Source organism: Argopecten irradians, unplaced genomic scaffold (genome assembly GCF_041381155.1).
Source record: "Argopecten irradians isolate NY unplaced genomic scaffold, Ai_NY scaffold_0553, whole genome shotgun sequence".
NCBI classification, from domain to species: Eukaryota; Metazoa; Mollusca; class Bivalvia; order Pectinida; family Pectinidae; genus Argopecten; species Argopecten irradians.
Window position 1 is genome coordinate 29621 of NW_027188020.1, and position 21481 is coordinate 51101.

The 21481-nt window shown below is 34.1% G+C and overlaps 2 protein-coding genes across 2 annotated transcripts; one reads left to right on the top strand and one right to left on the bottom strand.

Moving 5' to 3' along the window:
• Positions 1–716: 716 nt before the first annotated feature.
• LOC138312990 (uncharacterized) lies at positions 717–8408 on the top strand. Its single transcript, XM_069253680.1, has 8 exons — positions 717–1354; positions 1706–1796; positions 2455–2632; positions 3059–3147; positions 4062–4852; positions 5165–5304; positions 5622–5809; positions 6484–8408. The coding sequence occupies exons 1-8, from the start codon at positions 1013–1015 to the stop codon at positions 7308–7310; spliced, it is 2646 nt and encodes an 881-aa protein (XP_069109781.1). The 5' UTR covers positions 717–1012; the 3' UTR covers positions 7311–8408.
• Positions 8409–8649: 241 nt separating this feature from the next.
• Positions 8650–21424, bottom strand: LOC138312987 (nuclear receptor coactivator 7-like). Its single transcript, XM_069253678.1, is given in 8 exon segments — positions 8650–8971; positions 9604–9781; positions 11342–11504; positions 15478–16295; positions 16297–16743; positions 17346–17528; positions 20841–21037; positions 21362–21424. Coding segments are annotated over 8 exon segments (2091 nt in total). The 3' UTR covers positions 8650–8929.
• Positions 21425–21481: the final 57 nt, after the last annotated feature.

A 21481-nucleotide genomic window follows, 5' to 3' on the forward strand; every position in this document is an offset into this window, starting at 1 on the left:
ATGTAGATAGAATTATTTCAAGCGTATATGATGAGATTAGAAGAGAGATAATTAAATCAGCGTAGCTTGCCTGGCTCACAGCTCTTCTGATTCGCTATTGGTATCAATTAACAAAAACATTTAATTTGATTAGTTTCTGTAAATCTTAATTAAATTAATTTTCATTACACACAATATGACAAATTCATAGATTTGGCACACAGGTCTGACAAAATATCCTTATGGGTATAAACTATAATTTATAAAGAAGATTAACTTATTCCCCCTGAAATTTCATAATAGACTGTTCTAGTTCTTGATTAAGAGAGAGTCTAAACATGTCTTCAGGGGTGAATGAGTTGTTATTATCAATCTTCACAGTGAGTCATACTATTATAAGGATCAATTAAATCACAGATAATATTATAATTATGTTAAATTTAAAGCTAACATAAAGATACTTTAATGACAACACTGGTAATTGGATTGTAATTGACAGGTAAAAAACCTTAATTAAAATGTATAAACCATTACAATTTTAACTATTACAGTATTCAATTAATTTAGAAGATTCTTAGTTGACTACTTGTAAACCTTCGGTATTGCAAATGCTATAAAATATAACAAGATCCCAAAGGCCCTGAATTAATTGATTCCATCAAAACCGTGAAGTTGATTGCTCAAATCTCAACTTTAGATTAAACACTCATGGTTACCCATAAATATAGAGCCATTTAAGGATGTTGTAAAGTCAATATCTGTCGTAAGTCTGTCCGTGCCGGATATGAGAGGTCGTAATAAAAAGGGTAGTATAAAAAACATTTTTAAACTATTATCAACAAATTTTAATTCTAGGTTAGAAAATGTGATGAAAACAAGTAATATTTTATATATATTTATATTTAAATATTTTTCGGCATCTTTTACGACATGCCGCAAACCGGCGCAGCTGTCAAGCAATGTAAACACAGGCCGAGAGAGATCAAGAACGCTCGCTGATATTTTGTAAACATTGACCGCCATACACTCATGCATGGGTAAGATAAGATTGAAGTCTGGCTTTAAAACTCAGAAACAATTGAAAAGGCTGCGTAGTGTTAGCGAGGGTGCCAAATTACGTTTTTATAAGGAACCCGGGGCCGGAGCAGACGACGATCACAAATCGTCTTCACCAGTGATCACTGACCACTCGTACGCTGTACGTGTAGCAGGTGGGGATGGTCAAGAAGAAATATCCAGTTGGAGACATGGGAGACGAGTTGTCGAGCTAGGGGTTTTGGCCGATGGCTTGTCAGCATGCAAGAAGTGTCATCAGCCACTTCATCTATTGAATACCACCTCCATTAACACGTATGGCCTATCTGCTATACTGAAGGTAGGCACAATGTTACAGAGTAAACGGGTCGTATACTAAAATTTCCGCTTCCACAGTAAAAATTAGTTAAGATTTCAGTCGAATCCCCCTCATAATATTTCTATACTGGGAATACTAGATGTACTACATCTGTATTTTATCAAGGATTTATAAGTCTCATATACGTCCTTGATTTTATCATTGAAAATTTTATAAAATGACCCATGATGCAGAACTGCCAAAAAAATGTACAGCTGTAAATGTATAAAAATGTAAAAGTTAAAATCAAACTTTTAGCGGTTGATGAGGATACTATTTCAAGTAAAAAAGGTATAATATTTTTTCTTCATATTTTGTTTTCATATCCAACAGGTACAATGCACCTCATGTCAATTCATGAACAATATCCCGACAGGAAAACAACATGGAAGGATCTGGGATGCTAACACAAAACTTGCATCAGGTATTATAATACACCGAATGTATACATATACTAAACAATTTGTATATAAAATACTGTACAAGCATATGTCTGTATACATGTATCGAGAGAATATGTACAATACAATATGCGCAATACTGTACATGCATGTATGGATTCTACATGTGCATGCATGTACATCTGGTACATGTATACATGTAGATCAGGCAAAAAAAAAATGCATGTCTGTATCTCAAATTCCGGTTGCGGCCATTATTTTAGAGTGTAAGACACTAAAAAAAATCCTCCCGACCCAATTTTTTTGCCAATGTAACCCTAAACAGACATTTTTTTTGGCCTGATATATCTTTATGCATGTACAGTGTATGATTTTTACATAATTGTATGTCTGTGTCTGATAAAAAGTCTTTCCACATATGTGCACTGTTAATTTTCCCAACTGAATGCGATCTGCAGATAAATGATTGTTTTCACTTTATTGCACGATTTAATTTGTTATAAATCTGGCTGCTGAAAAACACCCAAGGTGAGGAATTTTTTGGTTATTGGTTATTTTAACATTGTTTGACCATTGATTTTAGAAATACTTTTTGATGAACGCATGTTCATAATCTTGTATTACAATGCAAAGATTATGAACTACACACAGAACTATAATAACAACTATTTTCTTTTTCAGCAATGATTAATGCTGGTGTAGGAGGAAGACAGATTAATAGTATTCTTACGTCACTCAACATACCACCCGTTAGTGAACCAACGTTAAGATCCCGTCAAAAAGAAATTGGACCAGTAATTGAGCTTGTGGCAGAGGATTCCATAGAAAATTCTATCGCTGAAGAGATCAGATTGACTGAGTATGTTGAAATAACAATATCTTTTCCTGCCTGTATAAGCAATTTGTTCAACTATTAGTATTATTAGTAAGTTGATCATTGCGCTTGATATCAGGGTCTACTGTACATGTTAATCTTGGGGCTGATAAATAACATTGCTCGCAATCAAATAAAGCAAATATTTACCCTTCAGGAAGATAAATTTCCCATTAAATGATTTGTCTAGTTTTGTTTCTGAAAATAAAATTTTGTTAAGAAAATAGTAATTTTGTTGACACAGCCATGTAATACAACTTCAGATGACATGAGTGTATACATATATTGCTTGGGACAAACTAGTATATATATATACTCTCGTAGGTACACTGTACATTGTATAAGAAAAATGGGCATACTAATGAGCTAGGTAACTATAAATTGAACAATCATGTATGATTTGTCTTACAGGGAAAACAGTGGTGATGGAAGGCTTACAGTCAGTGTGGATGGAGCGTGGCAAAAGAGAGGAAGTGGTAGATCCTTTGACAGTTTATCCGGTTTGTAATTATATGCATTTTAAGTTTTAAGCATTTGTGTGTGTATCAATTTAGAAGAAGCCAGACCACTGATTAAACTCATCCTTTTGTTCGTACGTCCTTCTGTCCATTAACAATTCTTATTACTGTTATTTCTCAGAAAATCTGAAGGGATCTGTCTCAGATTTCATATGTAGGTTTCCCTAGGACCTTAAGTTTGGCATGTGGCATTTTGGGACTGATCTATCAACAAGATGGCCGAAAGGCAGCCATCTTAGATTTTGATATTTAAAGTTCTTTGGTGGGTGCCAAGATCCCTCAAGGATAGCTTGTTTATGTTAAATTATTGAAATATACCAAACAAAGCTGAGTGTACCCCAAATAAAGCATAAAGTGGTTTAATTACAATGAAGCGGTTTATTTAAACATTAAACTTTATATGGTCTGTATATATACATTATAGATACCAGATCTGTATGTAACGGTAGATATTTCCATTATGTAACCTAACCAAGCACAGTTGGCATCCATCAGTCTATAAACTCCTATCTGCTTATTTTGACTTTACAAATGTCGTGTCAGCAATCACAGGAGATGACTGTTAAAATGGCTGTCCTGTATTCGACGACAATAAATTCTTTATTCATTATAAATTGATGAAAAATCTCCTAAAATTGTTATTAAATGTAAATATAAGCATTGAGCGTCTTTCAGTTGGCATTCATAGCCAAAATGAATGCTAACTGGACAGAGGCAAATTCAACATGAAGTGCTAGCGCGCACCATAGAATTTCCCTCTGTGCATTTATATTGCCTATGAATGCCAACTGGAAAGACGCTCAATGCTTAATTATAAGTGTCCACGTAAGCATTAGTGATGTCATAATGATCTCATGTTTGATTACATTATATATATCAGATATCTTATATTTCAGGTCACTGTTCTATGATTGGTGCACAAACTGGCAAAGTAGTCGGATACAGCGTACGCAGCAAGTTTTGCAAGATGTGTGATGTTTCAAGCAAACAGGGCCAAGTCTCGAAATCCCACGATTGTCGATGTAACTGGGATGGCAGTAGTAAGTCTATGGAATCTGACATGGTGATAGAGATGGTTACTAAACATCACAAGGCAGGACATGAGATATCTACTATAATAGCTGATGATGACACTACAACCTTTCAGCGGTTAAACAAATCACTTCAAACTGATTTCACCAAGAAATCAGACTGTAATCATGTCAGGAAAAACATTACTTCACAACTGTACAAACTTCAGGTTAAGCATAAATCACTGACAAGTAAAGTGATTAAATACATACAAAAGTGTATTAATTACATGCTCAGCCAGAATCAGGGAAATTCCAAGGGAATTAGCAAAGGCTTTGATGTCATAATTAAACATGTGTTTGGAAATCATTCTGAATGTGACCCGAACTGGTGCTCCCATAGAGAAAACCCAAACAAAAAGTACAGAGCTTTGCCTTATGGCCAACAGTTGAAAGACCAGGGATTGCAATCATCTTTGACTGCACTATTTGATACACAGAAACATCAAAGTGACAAACTATCTACATTGGGAAGCACTCAGGGAAACGAGTCCTTCAATAAAACAGTGGCATCGAAGGCACCTAAAGCACATTTCTATAGTGGAACAGCCAGTCTTAATCACAGAGTTGCAGCTAGTGTGGCACACAAGAATATTGGACATTCCTATGTAACCAATGTGAGTAAATTTAATTCCTTTAATTTCCATGGCCCCTAATTGTATCGCTTAATTCTGTTGGTGAATATATTTTACAAAAACAATCAAACAACATTTATTTTTTTTAGGCATTTTATTTAGCAGATAATTTGATTGAAAATTCTGTGATCAGTGGAGAAATATGGCCTCAGAATTCCTGCGAGTGATATCCTAATTAAAAATGACTACCAGGTAAAAAACTGAACATTAGTGATTAGCTTATCTTCATGTATGTGTCTGAAATGAATAGATTCGTGAAATATTACAGTTCTTGTATGTAATTTGTAATCACAGACACATAGACAAGTTGGATTGTCACCTGGTGGACACACTTTTAAACTTGCCTGTCTGCGGGATCTTCAAGCACGAAAACGTAAGGCATGTAGCATCACAAGAAAAGCCAAAATACGACGCCTAGAGTTGCATGCAAGAAGGTATGATATATTTTATAATACAAAATAATTCTGCATTTGAAAATGGAATAGAGCTTATAGATATTTGAATTATTGTATTTGAATTTCATAAATGGATTTAGTTTAATGATTCTTTACATTTTACTTAACTCTGTAAAGAAGTTTAAAATGGGAAATTATTATGTAAATTTAATGTCAAGGTAATTACTAAAATGATGGTGAAACTTCATCAGATTACTACAATTCTCCTTATAATGGCAGTCACTTTGACATGAAGTAACTGGTTGTGCAATTTTACTTTATTATATATGTTGGTATTTTGTTTTCATTTTTAACAGGATCCAGGCCAATACAACAAAAGAGATTAGAGAAGGTACCTCATATTCCTCTTGTATAGATACAACGGACATACCAGTTGATTCCATTCAGGAAATTCCTAATCCAGAACCTTTGCCTAGTCTCAATACCTCGCCAATACCACAAAAGTCCAAACAAGTTTACTTTGACCTGGAAAGTACAGGGTTAGGTAAGTTTCTATAGCAGATATATATTCCGTTATTAGTCCTCTGCCGGTGAAACAAGATGGACTATAATTTTTGTCCCCATCAATCTGTCTATCCGGCCATTTCTCCATCTGTATGTCAGGATGTGTTTTCATTTCACAAATTTTACTTTACAGACGATAACTTGGTGGTCACATAGGTGGTGATGCAGCTTGGGATTTTTTTATGTGTTATCTGGTAAAAATAATAACTTGCCATCTATAGATTAGAAAATGTAATCGACGACAAGGGATATCTGTTGCTTGCAACACTTACTATTAGCTTGTTCCATATTCATACTCTCACTAGTATCGGCTCATCCTCCAATTCATCTAGCTATCCATTGATGCACTTGGTTAACTTTGCTCAGTCTAAATAAGATCTCTCAGAAATTTTGTAGGAATAATCTTTTTAATCGCAGGAGTTTGGCACAATATCTGAGGAGGCAAGGTTTTTTATTTACCATAATAGAGTTTGTTTGCCCCTCATATATTGTGACAATCTCCAGTGCATCAAATATAGAGATTACAGTACATGTATATTCCCTTCAAAAATGAGTTTTTATTTTAGCCACTAACAAGAAATCCGATACACATCCAATGAACAATTTTGTTATTATTAAGCAATTACAAGTAATGTTTCCCGATATCTTTTACAGCTAGAACTTCCCATATCACGCAAGTGGCAGCAGTGTGCGAAGATGATAAATTTAGCACATACGTAACTCCAGGTACAGCTATATCCCCTGCTGCCTCCTCAGTCACTGGTTTGACATGTAGGAATGGAAAGTTGCTTAAAGGAGGTCATCTTATTGATTCTGTATCAGTGTCCAAAGCTTTAGAAGATCTTATAGCCTTCTTGAAGCAATATCCACCTCCATTGTACCTTGTTGGACACAATATCAAGACATTTGACTGTCCCCTCCTAATGAATGCTTTGGAGTCTGTGGGTAAACAAGAAGAGTTTCTGGGCTGTGTATCAGGGTTCCTGGACACGAAAATACTCTTTAGGACGGGGATGCCTGGATTAAAGTCTTACTCCCAGCCAAATCTTGTGAAACATGTCACTGGAAGTTCAGACTACAATGCACATGATGCATTAGCAGATGTGCTTTCACTGCAAACTCTTGTTTTAGAGAGCAAACTAAATGTTTTTGATAGTGCCTATGAAAATGCTACCTTCTCTACAGAATATGTGAAAGAGATGCACAGATATTCTAAAAGAGTGCGGGCAAACCTGCCTTCTTTACAACCCTTGATAGACAGAAAGATCTTGAGTGAATCTATGGCAAGGAAAGTAGCAGGCAGTGGTTTGAATTGTAGTTGCCTGGCATTAGCGTACAGAAGAAATGGAGTTGATGGCATAAGGAAAGTGTTTGGAGAGAAGTGTGGTATGAAAGGTGTAAGAGTGACAAAGTCATCTAAAATTGTTAGCACTGTCGGGGATTACTTTTCACAATTGCAAATTTGTGTGAGTGAAATGTAAAAGTTTGATGTTTACAACTTTTATCTGCAGTGTTAGATCTGTATCATATCTTTGACACATTACTGACCTTGTATTGTTGTTGAGCAACTACAATTGTTGCTACATGTAGCTGGTGTTTGATCTTTGTTCCAACTTCTAGCTTTCTTAGTCTTTAGCATTCTATTGCATGTATATGTAGTCCCAGGGACCTGGCTCGAATTTGTAACCAGCAGTATATATACATGTATATAGTAATGGTATAGTATTATATCATAGTTTTAAGCATTGATGTCACTTTTATTAATTTCATTGGGACATGAAAGAATTTTTTCTTGTAAACGATGAATCAGCCTATCAAGCCATTTTCTAAAGACAATATACAGTACTGTTCATTTTGTAACCTACTAGGTAATATATAGCTTACACCATGTTCTGTTGTGACATTATTGATTGGATGTATTGTTATAAAATTGATCTTGTATAAATAGAATAAGCAGACAAAACTTGTTAGGTACGAACGTCAGTTGTTTGACCATTTATTTTGATGTTTAAAAATTAATGTAAGACTACTTTGCTTTCACTATGGGAAATAAGAGAACAAGGGAGATAACTCTCAAACTTGAACAATGCGAAGAAAACACTTGAATAGCTGATTTGTTCATACAGTAATTTTAAAATCAATTATTTTTTATTGTTCATAGCATTTTAACAACAATTTTGAACCCTTTCTTTATTCCTTATGTGAAAATAGATATGCAAAAATGAAGAAACTGGGTGAAGAAATGGATTTGAAATGGGGGTAGGGTGGGGGGTAGGTAAATTAATGTTGGAATATCTCAAAATTTTCGTCAGCGACCTATCATTATTTTTTCAAATTTTGATTGTTGAAGGTTAATTGTTTAATTTGACAGAGTTTAAGAAAAAGTTAAATATTATAAATATTTTTTTTTTTATGATTTAGTCTAGATTTTGCAGGCATGGAAGTGAAATCTCTAGTTTAAATGAGGATGGAGTGAAAGGCTAAAAATTATGATATATTAGATAATGAATGCTAATATTTCTTGTTTTTATTTTGTAAAAGTATGAAAGTTATGACAGTAAAACCAATGTTATATGTGATTTTATTATTTTTTATTTTTTTTTTAACATTGTCATTAAACATGTGTTTTTCAAGGGATTCAGATTTGAAGGTGGTATCACATTACATGCCATTTTCAAAGTGCTCTAGAGCAAAAACAAGCACAGCAACATATTGTTTTCTTTCCAGAATTGAATCGGGCATCATCTCCTCTCTCTGAATAACCATGGAAGAGCAAAAGTTAAATATTCCAAAATTTTGACCTCTGACTTTCATACAGTTAAAGTCATGCAATTTATTTCTGCGTAATGCTTTATTAAGCATAATGTATGCGTAGAATTCTACAAAGAGTTTACACATTAATACTTTAATCTATCATTCTGCCAGGCGTGACGTCTCTCACTTGCTGGAAAAAAAGTTTTAGCAAAAAATACATGTTACAATTTTGATTATTATTAAACCACATCAGCCGACAATGTTAGTCTGTTGTTAAACACGAAGGATAAGAGGCCAATCATGATCAAACCGCTGTCAGTCAAAGTACTGACATACCACTGTATTATCAGACAAAAGTACTAACCCAAAATTCCTCTGGATCCAGTCTCTGTAATTTATATATAAGTATTGATGATATCTCTCATACAATGAAGTTCCGCAAAATCCCTCTAAGTTAGTAAAACTAGATTCCTTTGTCATTTCACATGTGTATATGCCATGCTCACCAGATTAACATTGTATGCTAAATTCACATTATCATCTCAGGTTGTCAAGGTTTTCTTTTGGTAATTGTACCTGTTTTCCAGTACATGCACATATAGGTATTCCTTTCTCATGCCTTTTCAAAATTATCAATTCTTTCTTTTTGAATTTTAAGCCGAATTTCTGAGATTTTGAGTTTACTGATTTACATAACATTTCATTCTTTATCACACATAATCATTCTTCTTTATCTTAACCATCAAGGGAAAAGAAGTACTGACTATTCTACATTATATCCCATTTTTAGATTATTGCAGTTAGTGTTTCAAATGTTATCATCATAAACCATGTATTTGAGTTATTTTAATTTTTTTCAATTTTATAATGAGAACAAATTACTGACATGCAATTAATATTTAGATGAGAAGATGACCGTAGCCACTTTAACCTATACTGACCTTGACCTATATAGAGCCCTGACCCCTGACCTTTATAAAGCCCTGACCCCTTGACCTTTGTCATACCCTGACCTCTTACCTCCCAGTCTTTCTGAAGCATTCCGTTACTGAAGTATTCGTCCATCATCTCTAACTTATCTTCCTCCTCGTCTTCTTCCTCACTGAGTACAACAAATCCTCTCTTCTCAGCGATGTCATCCTCCCCGCCATAGATCTGGGGCGTCCATTGTACAAAAAATGCATAAAGATGGTCTACCCTGAAAAAGGCAAACAATGCTTGGTTGAAAGAGACCAGCCTTAACTTGTACTTTGATATTGGATTAATTGTCAGCTGAAATAAGGTTTGTTATTGTTATTTTATTTACTTTTTACAGGACGTAATCTATGTGACAGAATTTGGTGTTAAAAGCAAATAGGACTTCCTGCATTAAAAAACTTACAACTTTATCCAGTACATGTTGGCATTTGCAAAATAAAACATTCAGAACAAGAGCCCAAGATGGCCTGTATCCCTCACCAACTAATAACGACCTACAATATGGGAAACTCTTATCTTTTTGTCACCCATAATAAAATGTCAAATACCATATTCGACATAGTTAGTGCCCCCTTCACCTTTAAGTGTGATCTCCCCTCTTCTGTAGGAGTTGATGTTATATAAATGCCCCCTTTATATTGCCACCCGTTTTACCGCCAAACTCGCTTATCGCCATGAATTTATTCAGAACGGATTTCCCTCCATACAAATACACCCGTTATATCGCCAAACCCGCCTACCGCCATCCGCCATCACATTTGCGGAACAAATGATTAAAATAACACTATAATGACCTCGTTAATATCGCCAAATTCTGTTGATAGGGACACATGTTTTCGTAAGGTGCTCAACTGCCGACTGACAGGTAATCAACTACACACACTATAGCCGCGTGTACGACCGTGTGTACACAGTGAAATCAATTAACAATATGGGTACACCTTTGTTATTGTTTTACAGGTAGGTATCACAAGTTGTGGTGAATAAAACTCACTTCTGTACATGTGTTTTACGTACTATCGTAACGTTAGTTATTTATTGACAAAAAGGAACCCACAAGTCTATTTCTCGATATCGCCGTTCGTTTATATTGGACCATAAAATGCAACCAGCAATTTCAAGAGCGATAGAAATATAACGTACGTGCAGAAGAATCCGCCGTTTATTAGTAAGATCAAATCGTCGTCTGAGTGCCGTTTACTACCGGAGTACCTGTTTTTGATATTTGTAGAAATGTGCGCGGAAGTGAGGTCACGACCGCACTGCGCTTGTTCAGAAGTTCAATTCTTTGCTTCCGGGCGGGATTTCCCGTGATAAAAAATATCATGTAACCGAGAAAATCCCAGCTAGCATGCAACTACGGCACGATACGTGGTAGCACAAACGTGTTCGGTTTTCATATTTTACACACATAAAGCTGACATATTTTACAAAATTACTATCGAAATTACTTTAATTTTGGAACTGTTCATATTACAAAATACGAAGTGGCCGTACACTACACAGACTGACTAGAAAGTCTGTTTCAGTACGGCACCGGGGGACTACCTATATTTAGGCCTAAATAAGATTTCAACGACAAATCCGATATACCGCCAAACTCGATATATCGCCAAAATCTAGGAAAACAGAAGGTGGCGATATAACGGGGTTTTACTGTAAATGCCCCCTCCCATCTCATAAATTTAACTGTACAAGGTTTTAAAAAATGTGTGATGCTAATAATTACGTCAAATATGGTACCTTTGGTTATTGGGATATTTGTGTGAGCAGAACTTACTTCTCTCGTGGTATTGAAAACCAGTACTCTGGCTTTTTGCGTCCCTTGCCATAAGCCTGTATGGGGCAGGTTTGGGAGATTTCCTTGTTGATGGGCATTCCAAGGCGTAAACACAGGTACAAGGGGAGATCATCAAAGGTTGCTGCTGGTTTGGGAATTAGTTCTGGAAAAAAAGTCAAAGTATTAAAAGTACTGAAACTTAATATAAACAAATCAAAGTACTGAAAGTACTAAAAATTAACATTAACAAATCAAAGTAGTGAAAGTACAAAGCTAAGCTGAGCAAGAAATAATATTTTAAAGTTTTAGTTTATTGATAAATGATAACTTCTATAAAATATTGTTGACCAGTTTTACATTCTTATAGAGTTACATAAGTAGCCAGTAACCATCAGTGTCTGTATTCAGAGATGATTTAAATACTCTATAACTGGTTATTTCTGCAGATAATTATTTTTTTTTGGAAATTTGAAAATTTGGACCAAAAAATTCAACCAGTTCATAATATTTCATCAATCAAATTTTGTAGTATTTGGCAATATGTAGCAATATCATCCCCAGAGAAATAATTGACAATAAGGTATGCCTTTACTTTATGAATGTTTTCAAATATCATGCTTATTAAAAGAAATAATTTCAAAGATCCATTTCATATTTAAAGTTAGGTAATCAAATTCAAATTTCAATTGAAAATCAGTTGTTTACACATTTCAGATTTGTCTGGCATTATGAGTGTATCATTTGAGATTTTACCTTTACAAGCCAATTCAGCTTGAACTGTCTGGTTAAAAAGCTCTTAAACTACCTCAAATATTCCATAAAAAATACCCTATAATCTCGATAATAAGTCTGAACCGAAAATAGGCGGTTTTTGAAAGTAGCCTTGGATTTCTTAATCAAATGTATCTTGAAAACATTCTGGTTTTGAAAGTAGGTTTGGGATTTTCTATCAAAAAAGAATATAATCCGGTATTATCAAGATTTTAGGATATATCATTTATGACTCAAAGCAGCAATAATAATGACTGAACTCCAAATAACACTGTATCCTTATAAAAGATGTTTATAGAATACGAGTAATTTGAAGTCGTAACTATATGGGATAATTAAAGTAATTCTGGCCCCTAGCTATTTCTTGAAACAAGCTTGAGTCAAAACTTTTTGCAGGAATTACATAAGGAGATGAAGTTAAGTTTTGACTTTAGTCTGTACTTTTGTTTCAAGAAATCAGAGCCCTGATGTGGCGGCAACAATATTGTCAAATTTTTAAAGCGATCTTGCCCTCGATTCTTGTTCTTTTTTTTTTTTGCCTTACTAATTATATAGTGAAAATGAAAGGGGAAGATTGCCTTAAAAAATTTGAAAATTGAGCTTTCTTTTTGTTCATACTGTTTCAATTACTTCTTTGCCGCATAAATTAGTATTTCTAAATATCTTATATTTATATGTTTTTCTGTTTAATCATTTAATTTATATAGTTACAAACTGGCAGAACTTCCAAGCATTTAAAGTACTACTCGCAACAATATGTTTACTAAATATTGCAATTTTTTTAAACTAGTCAAACTGTCTCAAGCAGATCAAGCATATAAATCAAAGTACTGTAAGTACTGAAGGAGGCTTATTCAATTTCGTAAAAAATTGAATGATAGTCTATATAAACATACAACAGTTCCCCAAATTCATTCACTTACTCTAGATCTTCAGTTGTCTTGTTTCAAAGAAAAGTAAACAACCTTACAATTATAAACTGATTCTTCATCTAAAAAGGAAAGCCTCATGATGAAACCTATTATCAAAATCAGTTACCCTAAATACAGTGATCAATTTTATGACAAACGTAAAGCTAAAGAGCAAGCTTACAAAGTCTAATAATTATATATAAGTATGAATTCTGAGTGAGTAAAGAGAAATTCCACACATTTACACAAAATACACACAACAATTTGGAGGTTATTATAAGAAAAACGAGATGTGTATATGATACAAATAAATTGACTCGTTCAACCCTGAAAACACATTTAGCTCTTCTAAATCAAAGACTAGACCATAAGGTCATGGTGACCTAGGCCAGTTCACTATAACATTTCAGGGGTGAAATAGCTATGAGAAATTATCCAATGAATTTTGATAACATGACAATATTTCAACATTCGTAATATATGAGTTTTTAATAGATGTGGTCTAGTACAAGAATTCAAAGAAAATCTGGCAGCTGATGTGAAAGCCAGAAAGCAAGGTTGATTGCTTAATGTGCGATAATTAGTAAACTTCAACAAGATTTTATATCATTTGTATAATATTTCATTAACCAGTCATGATTTGGAAGAGTCAATAAAGAAATTATCTAGATATTATGCATTTATGTCCTCAGTAGCAGGGTGTATTTGAAAGTTTCATTACCGAAGATATTTCCTGAGGGATATATTTCACACTGACACAGGGAAAAATATTTCTTTATAATTCCGAAAAATGATAAGTAATTCACAAATTTATTTCCCTCCTCTTTAATCGTTATTTAATTTAGTGGTGTTCTGTTGTAACTGTTATAGACACTGTTATAAACATGAGGTATTAAAAAATGTCCATATATAAAACACAACATCAAAGACACAAAACTTACCAATGCCTGGGTATAACACACAAGAAAACAAAAAACAAAATAATGAGCGAATAATAACAAATCGCGTGTGTACAAATCAACGTCAACTTAAACAATCTTTCATAATGTGTACAGTCAAACATGTTTAATAACAAACACAGTTACAATGACTTCATGATTGTTCCTTAGATGTTGTCATTCCATGTCAAAGTTTAAAATTGTTGAGTATAATGAACCACTTTATGCTTCTATCAAAATAATTTTGTTGATCCCCAGAGGTTCATTTTAACCATGTTTTACTGTATGTTAAAGATGCTCCACCGCCGACAGAGCATAAATAATATTCATCATTTGAACAATAATTGGTGTTTAATCGTGTATATAATAGTATAATTAACACAAAAGATAATATAAAATAATAAAAATAAATATATAAAATCAGTAGTTCATTCCATATAGGATATAGTGGTACGGAATTTTTTCGGGATGCAATTAATTATTGAAGTAACTTGAAGTAAAATAAGATGCTCAAAATTTTCAATGGTGGTAATGGTGTAACGTAAGTAACTTTTGTAACTAAACAAAAATACTAAATCGTCTGCTCCTGTTTTTAATAGTAAAAAAAATACCATTTGTCAGCAGTGGAGCATCTTTAATTAAAAGCTGGTTTGCTTATTTCTTTGTTCATTATGCAAACATGTAAGTAAAAATTTCCTTGAATATATTTTCTACATTCAAGTTCATATACCTTTCTTCAACTTGAGTGGTAGAAGATCTAGACTTAGAATGGACTATTAATTTAAGCATATGGGCACACCAAGTACAGAGTACCCAGAGAAAAACAACTGTCCAGCATTCAGTACCTGACAACTGATTCACATATATTTTCAAAATAATGACAGGAATTTTTTAAAAGAATACCAAGCTAGTATATACGTAAAATTATTAGATTCTTCAGCCAATTTTTGTTTTCACTGTAATCTCATTTACTAGTCAGAAAAGAGGATCTAAATTCCACGTTTTTTATTTTTCAACTCATAGATTAAAAGCAAAATAATGATACAATCAGTGAATATCATCCATGCTAATGACAAAATGCAGTTAAATGAAGAAACTTGTGAGCTTGATACTGAAAGATCATATATTATATATATGTTGTTATTATTTGAATATATGGTGCAAAAAAAAATCACTCGACTAAAAAATAGGTTAATATAATAAGTTCTATCTTGTCATTCTGAGATGAATGTAAATACACAATTGTTATTTAACATTTGATCATGATTAGGAACTAGATCAAGTCATTCATATAAAGTTGTTTGAGTATGATTGGTCAGGTCTTTCAATGTTTGTTATATCTGATATCAATTCCCATTATATATGACACCTTAGGGTTAACCTGAAATATAGGCCTAAAAAATTATACTTTTACTTGTAAAAATTAAATTGTTTCTGTTCCAAAATTTAAGAAATATCTTTATCTACTAATAATCTTCAATGTCTATGAGCCAATATAAACTTCAATCATACATACCATCAAAAGATTGGAACAGCGTCGGCTTGTCTGTTAGCTTTATTGCATTTTCTACTTCCAATCCCGACTTTACGACACTTTTCTGACCGTTATTATCAGTCGGCACTGGACATTCAGCGTCTGTGTCTCTTTGAGCGTCCATTTCTGACATTACATCAGCGATATCCTTGACATCAGGATTAGTTTTAAAGAGTCCGGTTGCATAATTAACGAATGCACTCAAGTGTGGGGATACATTGAAGGACCCGAAGGATCCAGACTGTCGTGCTTCAGCGGGAGACACTTTGTTGGATCCCGGGACGTCCATAGGTTCAGAAACAGATTTGTCCTCCTCTTCAAACTTATCCACGCTGATCTTACTTAGTCTGTCCTGTGCCGTTTCCATGTCAGTTAGAGTTACCTCCCCTTGTTTATCCTCCGAAACAGGTAGATAAACAATATTTCCAATTTGTTCCATTGCAGAGTTATTTTCAGCATTTTCACTGTTTTCTGTTACCACAGCGGTTTGCGCTGACAAAACACGATCGACAGCCACCGTGTTCTCAAGATGAAAAGAACTTGCATCAGTATTATTGCCGACAGATAATTCCTGATCATCGTCGCAATCAGACTTATCTTCCTTTTTGGAATTTGGAATTTTACAATCTGCCTCTGCTGTGGAGACGGTTTGATTGGAAAATTGGCTATCAACATCCACTAGTTTATCATGTGACATATCCTTATGCTCTGATTGGTTATTTTCAGATGGATCAGCACTAATAAAATCTCCGAATTCATCCATAGAGGTACTTCTACCTTTCCCCTCATTTGATTTACCCCGTCGCCTCTGATGTCACCTCCTTTATACCTAAATCAAGTAACAAATCATCGTCCTCTTTAAGGTTTTGATTGACAGGCGGCGCCCCAGATCTGAATTGTCCTAATGGAGACAGACTGGCCTCACTCTGAACACCTGTTTTACCCGACGGAGACAACCCACCTGTACTGCTCGGGGAGACACCGTTCCGTCCCGGAGACAGACCCCCTGTGGCCTGACTACCCCCTGGAGAAAGTCCAGGAGCGTTTGTACCTTGTCCACATGAACACAAACTAGCAGTGTCTGACATTTCACTGTTTATGGTAGCACTACGACTCGGTGGTTTGACTTTTGCAGCATAAGCTTGTGGGTCCTGTTTCATTAGCTCGGCGTGACCTTCAACCCAGGATTTGTATAGAGGGCAGCTGAGGTCATGGTATATCTCTGGTTTACATGCATCTTTTGTTACGCTACAGTAAACAAACAAACAATATTAAATCATGAGTATAGATATTAATTTCACATTTCATATATAATAAAATTTTATCAAAAATTTTATCAAGAATATATATAAGATCAAACAAAATAAATTTTATTATAATGGCAATTAAGTTACCTTATCATTAATTTTCATTCCTTATATAGTTTTGTTTACTTTTCCAATTAATCATAGACATAAATGAGCAAATGTTTACTTTATAATTAAGATGACAGCTATAATGAACAGCCTCTTGTTACAAATATAATCTAATAAATAATTTATATAATTTCTTATCATCTCTTTTAAAGAATACAATTTTAACTCGTTAATATGAACTTGGTAAAGTACATTGTACAGTACATTAATCCAACATGCCTGTAAATATGACAGCCGTGATTTTTTAATGTCACAATCACAGAAAGGTGGGATTATTCGACTGTAAATTGTACCTTACCCATTAGGTTTTTGGATCTTCAAACCCTTATATTCGAATTGTTTTAAGGGTCCTGACCAAACACAATATGAACAAGTAAATTTTTGACCATTCACATTATTCAAAGTTTTACCCAAAATTTCATGGTATATACTAACCCTTTGCCACCGTGAATGCTCATTGCAGCGATGTCGTGGTACATAGCGGCGCTGACGATCATATCCATGGGAGCTATCACACCATAACGCTCCGCGCCGTGTTCTAACACCAAGGGGTCAGACACATTGGGGTCAAACATGACAGCGTTTGGGGTCACCAGGAGTACTCCCACTGACCACTCCCTAAATAAAGGTCAAGGTTACACTGACATGTAGGTCAAGGTCACGTCAATTTACAAAATATTACAACTCATTCATCCCTGAAAATTCATAATGAAACTGTTCCAATCTTTGATAAGATGAGTTCAAATGTGTTTCAGGGATGAATAGCAGAGTGAATGAAGGTCGAGGATAAAACTGAAAGCTACCAGGTAGATCAAGTTATGACTCTAACATACCGAACATTAGGTCAATAAAGGTCAAGGTCAAGAACATAAATAACTTGACAATAGCACAGCAACATACATTCGATAAACCATCTATTACTGACAGCATTTAAACAACCACAACTTCAAATTTTACTGTCACAAATAAAGATTTTCAAAATATATTCAAAACAAACTGCCACTGGCAAAATATTTATACATCTTCGTTTTTAACAACTTAGGTTATCTGGCCCGGATTTCTCGAAACAAAAGTGCAGACTTACGTCAAAACTTAAATTTTTCTCCTTATGTAACTTATATGAAAATTCATGACTTAAGTCGGTTTTTGACTTAAGTTTGTTTCGAAAAATTGGGGCCAGACATGGGAAAATAATCAGCTGTGACCGATAGCATGGCTACTCTTGACCTGTCTGGGCCCACTTTCACGAATAAAATGTATTCCTATAACTTAAAGGAATTCCTTACCTTAAAATACTCCATAGGAAGGAAAGCATTACAGAATTTTAGGAAGGCTCCTTAACTTCAGAGTTTTCCTTAAAGCTTCTGTAATGCTTTCCTATGGGGAAATTTAACTTAAAGGATTTGTGCAGTCTGAAATGATAATTTCAGTTTATGCTGGAAATGCCTTTATTAGCACGTGTAGAAACCTCTCCGTGCCGCGCGAGACCGGAATAACCTGTAAGTCGCCGATATCGAGGTCAAATTTTCTGACCACTTGATTATGCATATTTTCTAGCTCTAAACCGTGTGACGTCATAATAGTCCGTGGCTTATAGCTGTACTATAACTGATGTGCTATCACTTACATCGACGGTCACAGGAAAAGCCAATCAGCGATTTTTTATGACTACTTTTGAGTGAAGTTAATCGTACAATAACTTTGACTCGAATATAAATAGCTAAAAGAGTGAAATTCGATGTTTCAAATACTCTAATTTATGCTCTGATAGCAGGTATCTTCGTGTTATTATGAAAGAAAATCCACAAAGAAATAAAAGTTTCGGATTTTTTGTCGAGGAGTTCAGCAAATAATAAGCTTTAATTAGATAATATTTCCTGTAGTCTGTAACTTTGATACATTGTGAATTGCAAAGTTTGTGACTGTAAAATGAAATTCACGTAACAGTTTAAGAAATCCTTGATTAAAGCATCAAGGATATGATGCTTGACGTACGTACACACCGATGATTGATCATTACAAACATTGTGTTGTATGTTGCTAACCGAATAAATCGAGATACAGGTACATTTATTACAATACCGTTAAACTTTCAACATGTGATAGAAAGAATTTATTTTTTTTATATCATAAAAGATCAAAATATTGAGATATTAAGCAAAACAAACTATTTTTTCAGACCATGGGGTCACTTTCAATTTTTAATCGATATACGAGTAGTTACACTGATATAGATATATAATTAGCCATGCCTTTGGTTTGATGATTATGTAATACCTTGACCAGGATGTTGTTTACCTGTACACAACGCCATTCATCGAACTCACCTGTAATTACCTGGCCGCGGGCAATTTGCTATTCGGTGGACTATATCGGGTATTTGCTATTGTCTTACTGTCAATCAGGTTAGGACATCCATTAACTGGATTGTGATTTGAATTATGGAAACCCCGTACATCTATGTTCTAGGTCACCTCAATTTTTAAAATGAAGATTTAAAAGCAAATGGAAATAAAATATCCCTGATCATACCTAATAATATATATTACATATATACATATATATGTCGTACACAGGTAAAACAATAATGGAAGTTGACTTATTCAGAAACAAAAATGGTTCTAAGAACCAGAGATTTAAATATAATTATACTATTTAAATCTCTGTAAGAGCTATTTCAACGAAAGGTTTAACCTTAAAAATTATTCCAGTCTAGTACTGTTATTACTGAATCGTGGCATATAGCAATGAAATATTCCGTATTTCCTAAGGTTTCGAAAGAGTTACAACATTACCACACTAAATATACTTATTTAAATATCATCAGAGATTTAAATATACTATTTAATTAGATATATACTAGATATTATATCTATTTAAAATGCCTATATACAAGTAATTTCAAAATTCATTTGAACACTACATGTGGTTACTTTTTGGATTATACGATAAATGATCATATATCATACTATTAAATCTCGGTATGATATACAAATGGATCGACAATGAATATACTATTTTTAGAATTTAGTATAATTTTGAAATAATGAATTTAAATCTACATTTAAACCGTAATTTAGAAACATATATCAGAAATTTCATTGATGTATTTCTGCTTTTTAGTAAACGTTATGGATAAAGTTTCAAAGGCAACAATATAGATATACATATTATTTTCGGTATAAGTTCGGTACTGTTACTCCAATATAACATAACTGATAACCGTCCACATTTTATTTTTACTCAAAAACTGTGCCATGTTTGCATCATTATAACACAAGTTTGAAATAAAATCACGGATTCTAGATATATTCATGCTAAATTTTGGGATTAACATTTTACTCGTAAAACACATAGTGTTACATTATACTGTTTTTTTTATCACACTGAAATTTACATCATATGCTATCTATAAATATCAGTCCAGACTGATCCGAACATCATTTTGATATCGCTATCAAATTGGACTGATTATCTAATCTAAAGTTAGATATATGCTTTATTTAATGTTTGAAATGATGTAAATGGAATGTTTTGAAACTGAAAATATCTACATCATAAAGCTAGAATAACCATTTACTTGAAAAACTCAAATTGTAGATCTAACGTATACGTATATGTGCTGTATAGATGTATAGTACTAGGCTTACCTTGTGTAGCCGCGGACTACTGTGACATCACAAGACCACGTGACCACCAAGCTCATTATCTCTGAACTGTAGTCGACACTACTCGTAAAATACGACCAAAACCAACCGATAGCGCTAAAAGCTAGGCGATTCGTTGGGTGGGACTTAATTTTTCATTCATCCAAAGCAATATCCTGACGTATTATCAAAAAAAATTTTTGGCTGCACAAATCCTTTAAGGAGATCCTACAAAGTTAAGAAATTTCATGATATTTGGGCCCTGGTTCCGGTAATGACATACCTGCCCATCGGTGATGTGTGTTTGACGCCGACCTTGATGAAGCGTTCGTGACATTCCTGGTCCAGCTGTTTCGCCTCCTCTTCGGAAAGTTTCTGTGGTGACTCGTCGTAGCTGTGTGACGAGGTCGAGGTCTGGCGCTCTATGTGACCCGGGATCTTTGCTGGAGGCTTGTCAGCCATCTTTACTAATGGAATGTCCTAGAAAGGTACACAAACATTCATTCATCTCTGGAAACAGGGGTGAATGAAATATACTCTAACTCGATCACCCCTGAAAATTTATAATGGACTGTTCCAGCCTTTGAATTGTATGGTTTATGTCCATTTGGGTCCCCAAATTATCTTCAATTTCAAAACCTGTTATCTAACGATTAAATGGTAGAATTTCAAATATCAAGTATATTCCTGATAAAAATGGTATTTAGAAGTTGTTTACTATTGCAGAGAAAGATGCATGCTTCATTCTATCCCATTCATATCTGGTCAACATTCCCTTCATACCTGGTCCATAACCCTTCATACCTGGTCAATATCCCATTCATATCTGGTCAACATTCCCTTCATATCTGGTCCATAACCCTTCATACCTGGTCAATATCCCATTCATATCTGGTCAACATTCCCTTCATACCTACCATACCA

Excerpts from the sequence above, each read along its gene's own strand:
- LOC138312990 (XM_069253680.1), top strand. The coding sequence starts at position 1,013 with ATGGGTAAGATAAGATTGAAGTCTGGCTTTAAAACTCAGAAACAATTG. Across the intron at positions 4,853-5,164 it reads GACATTCCTATGTAACCAAT|ACACATAGACAAGTTGGATT; the intron begins GTGAGTAAATTT and ends TTGTAATCACAG. Across the intron at positions 5,810-6,483 it reads CCTGGAAAGTACAGGGTTAG|CTAGAACTTCCCATATCACG; the intron begins GTAAGTTTCTAT and ends TATCTTTTACAG.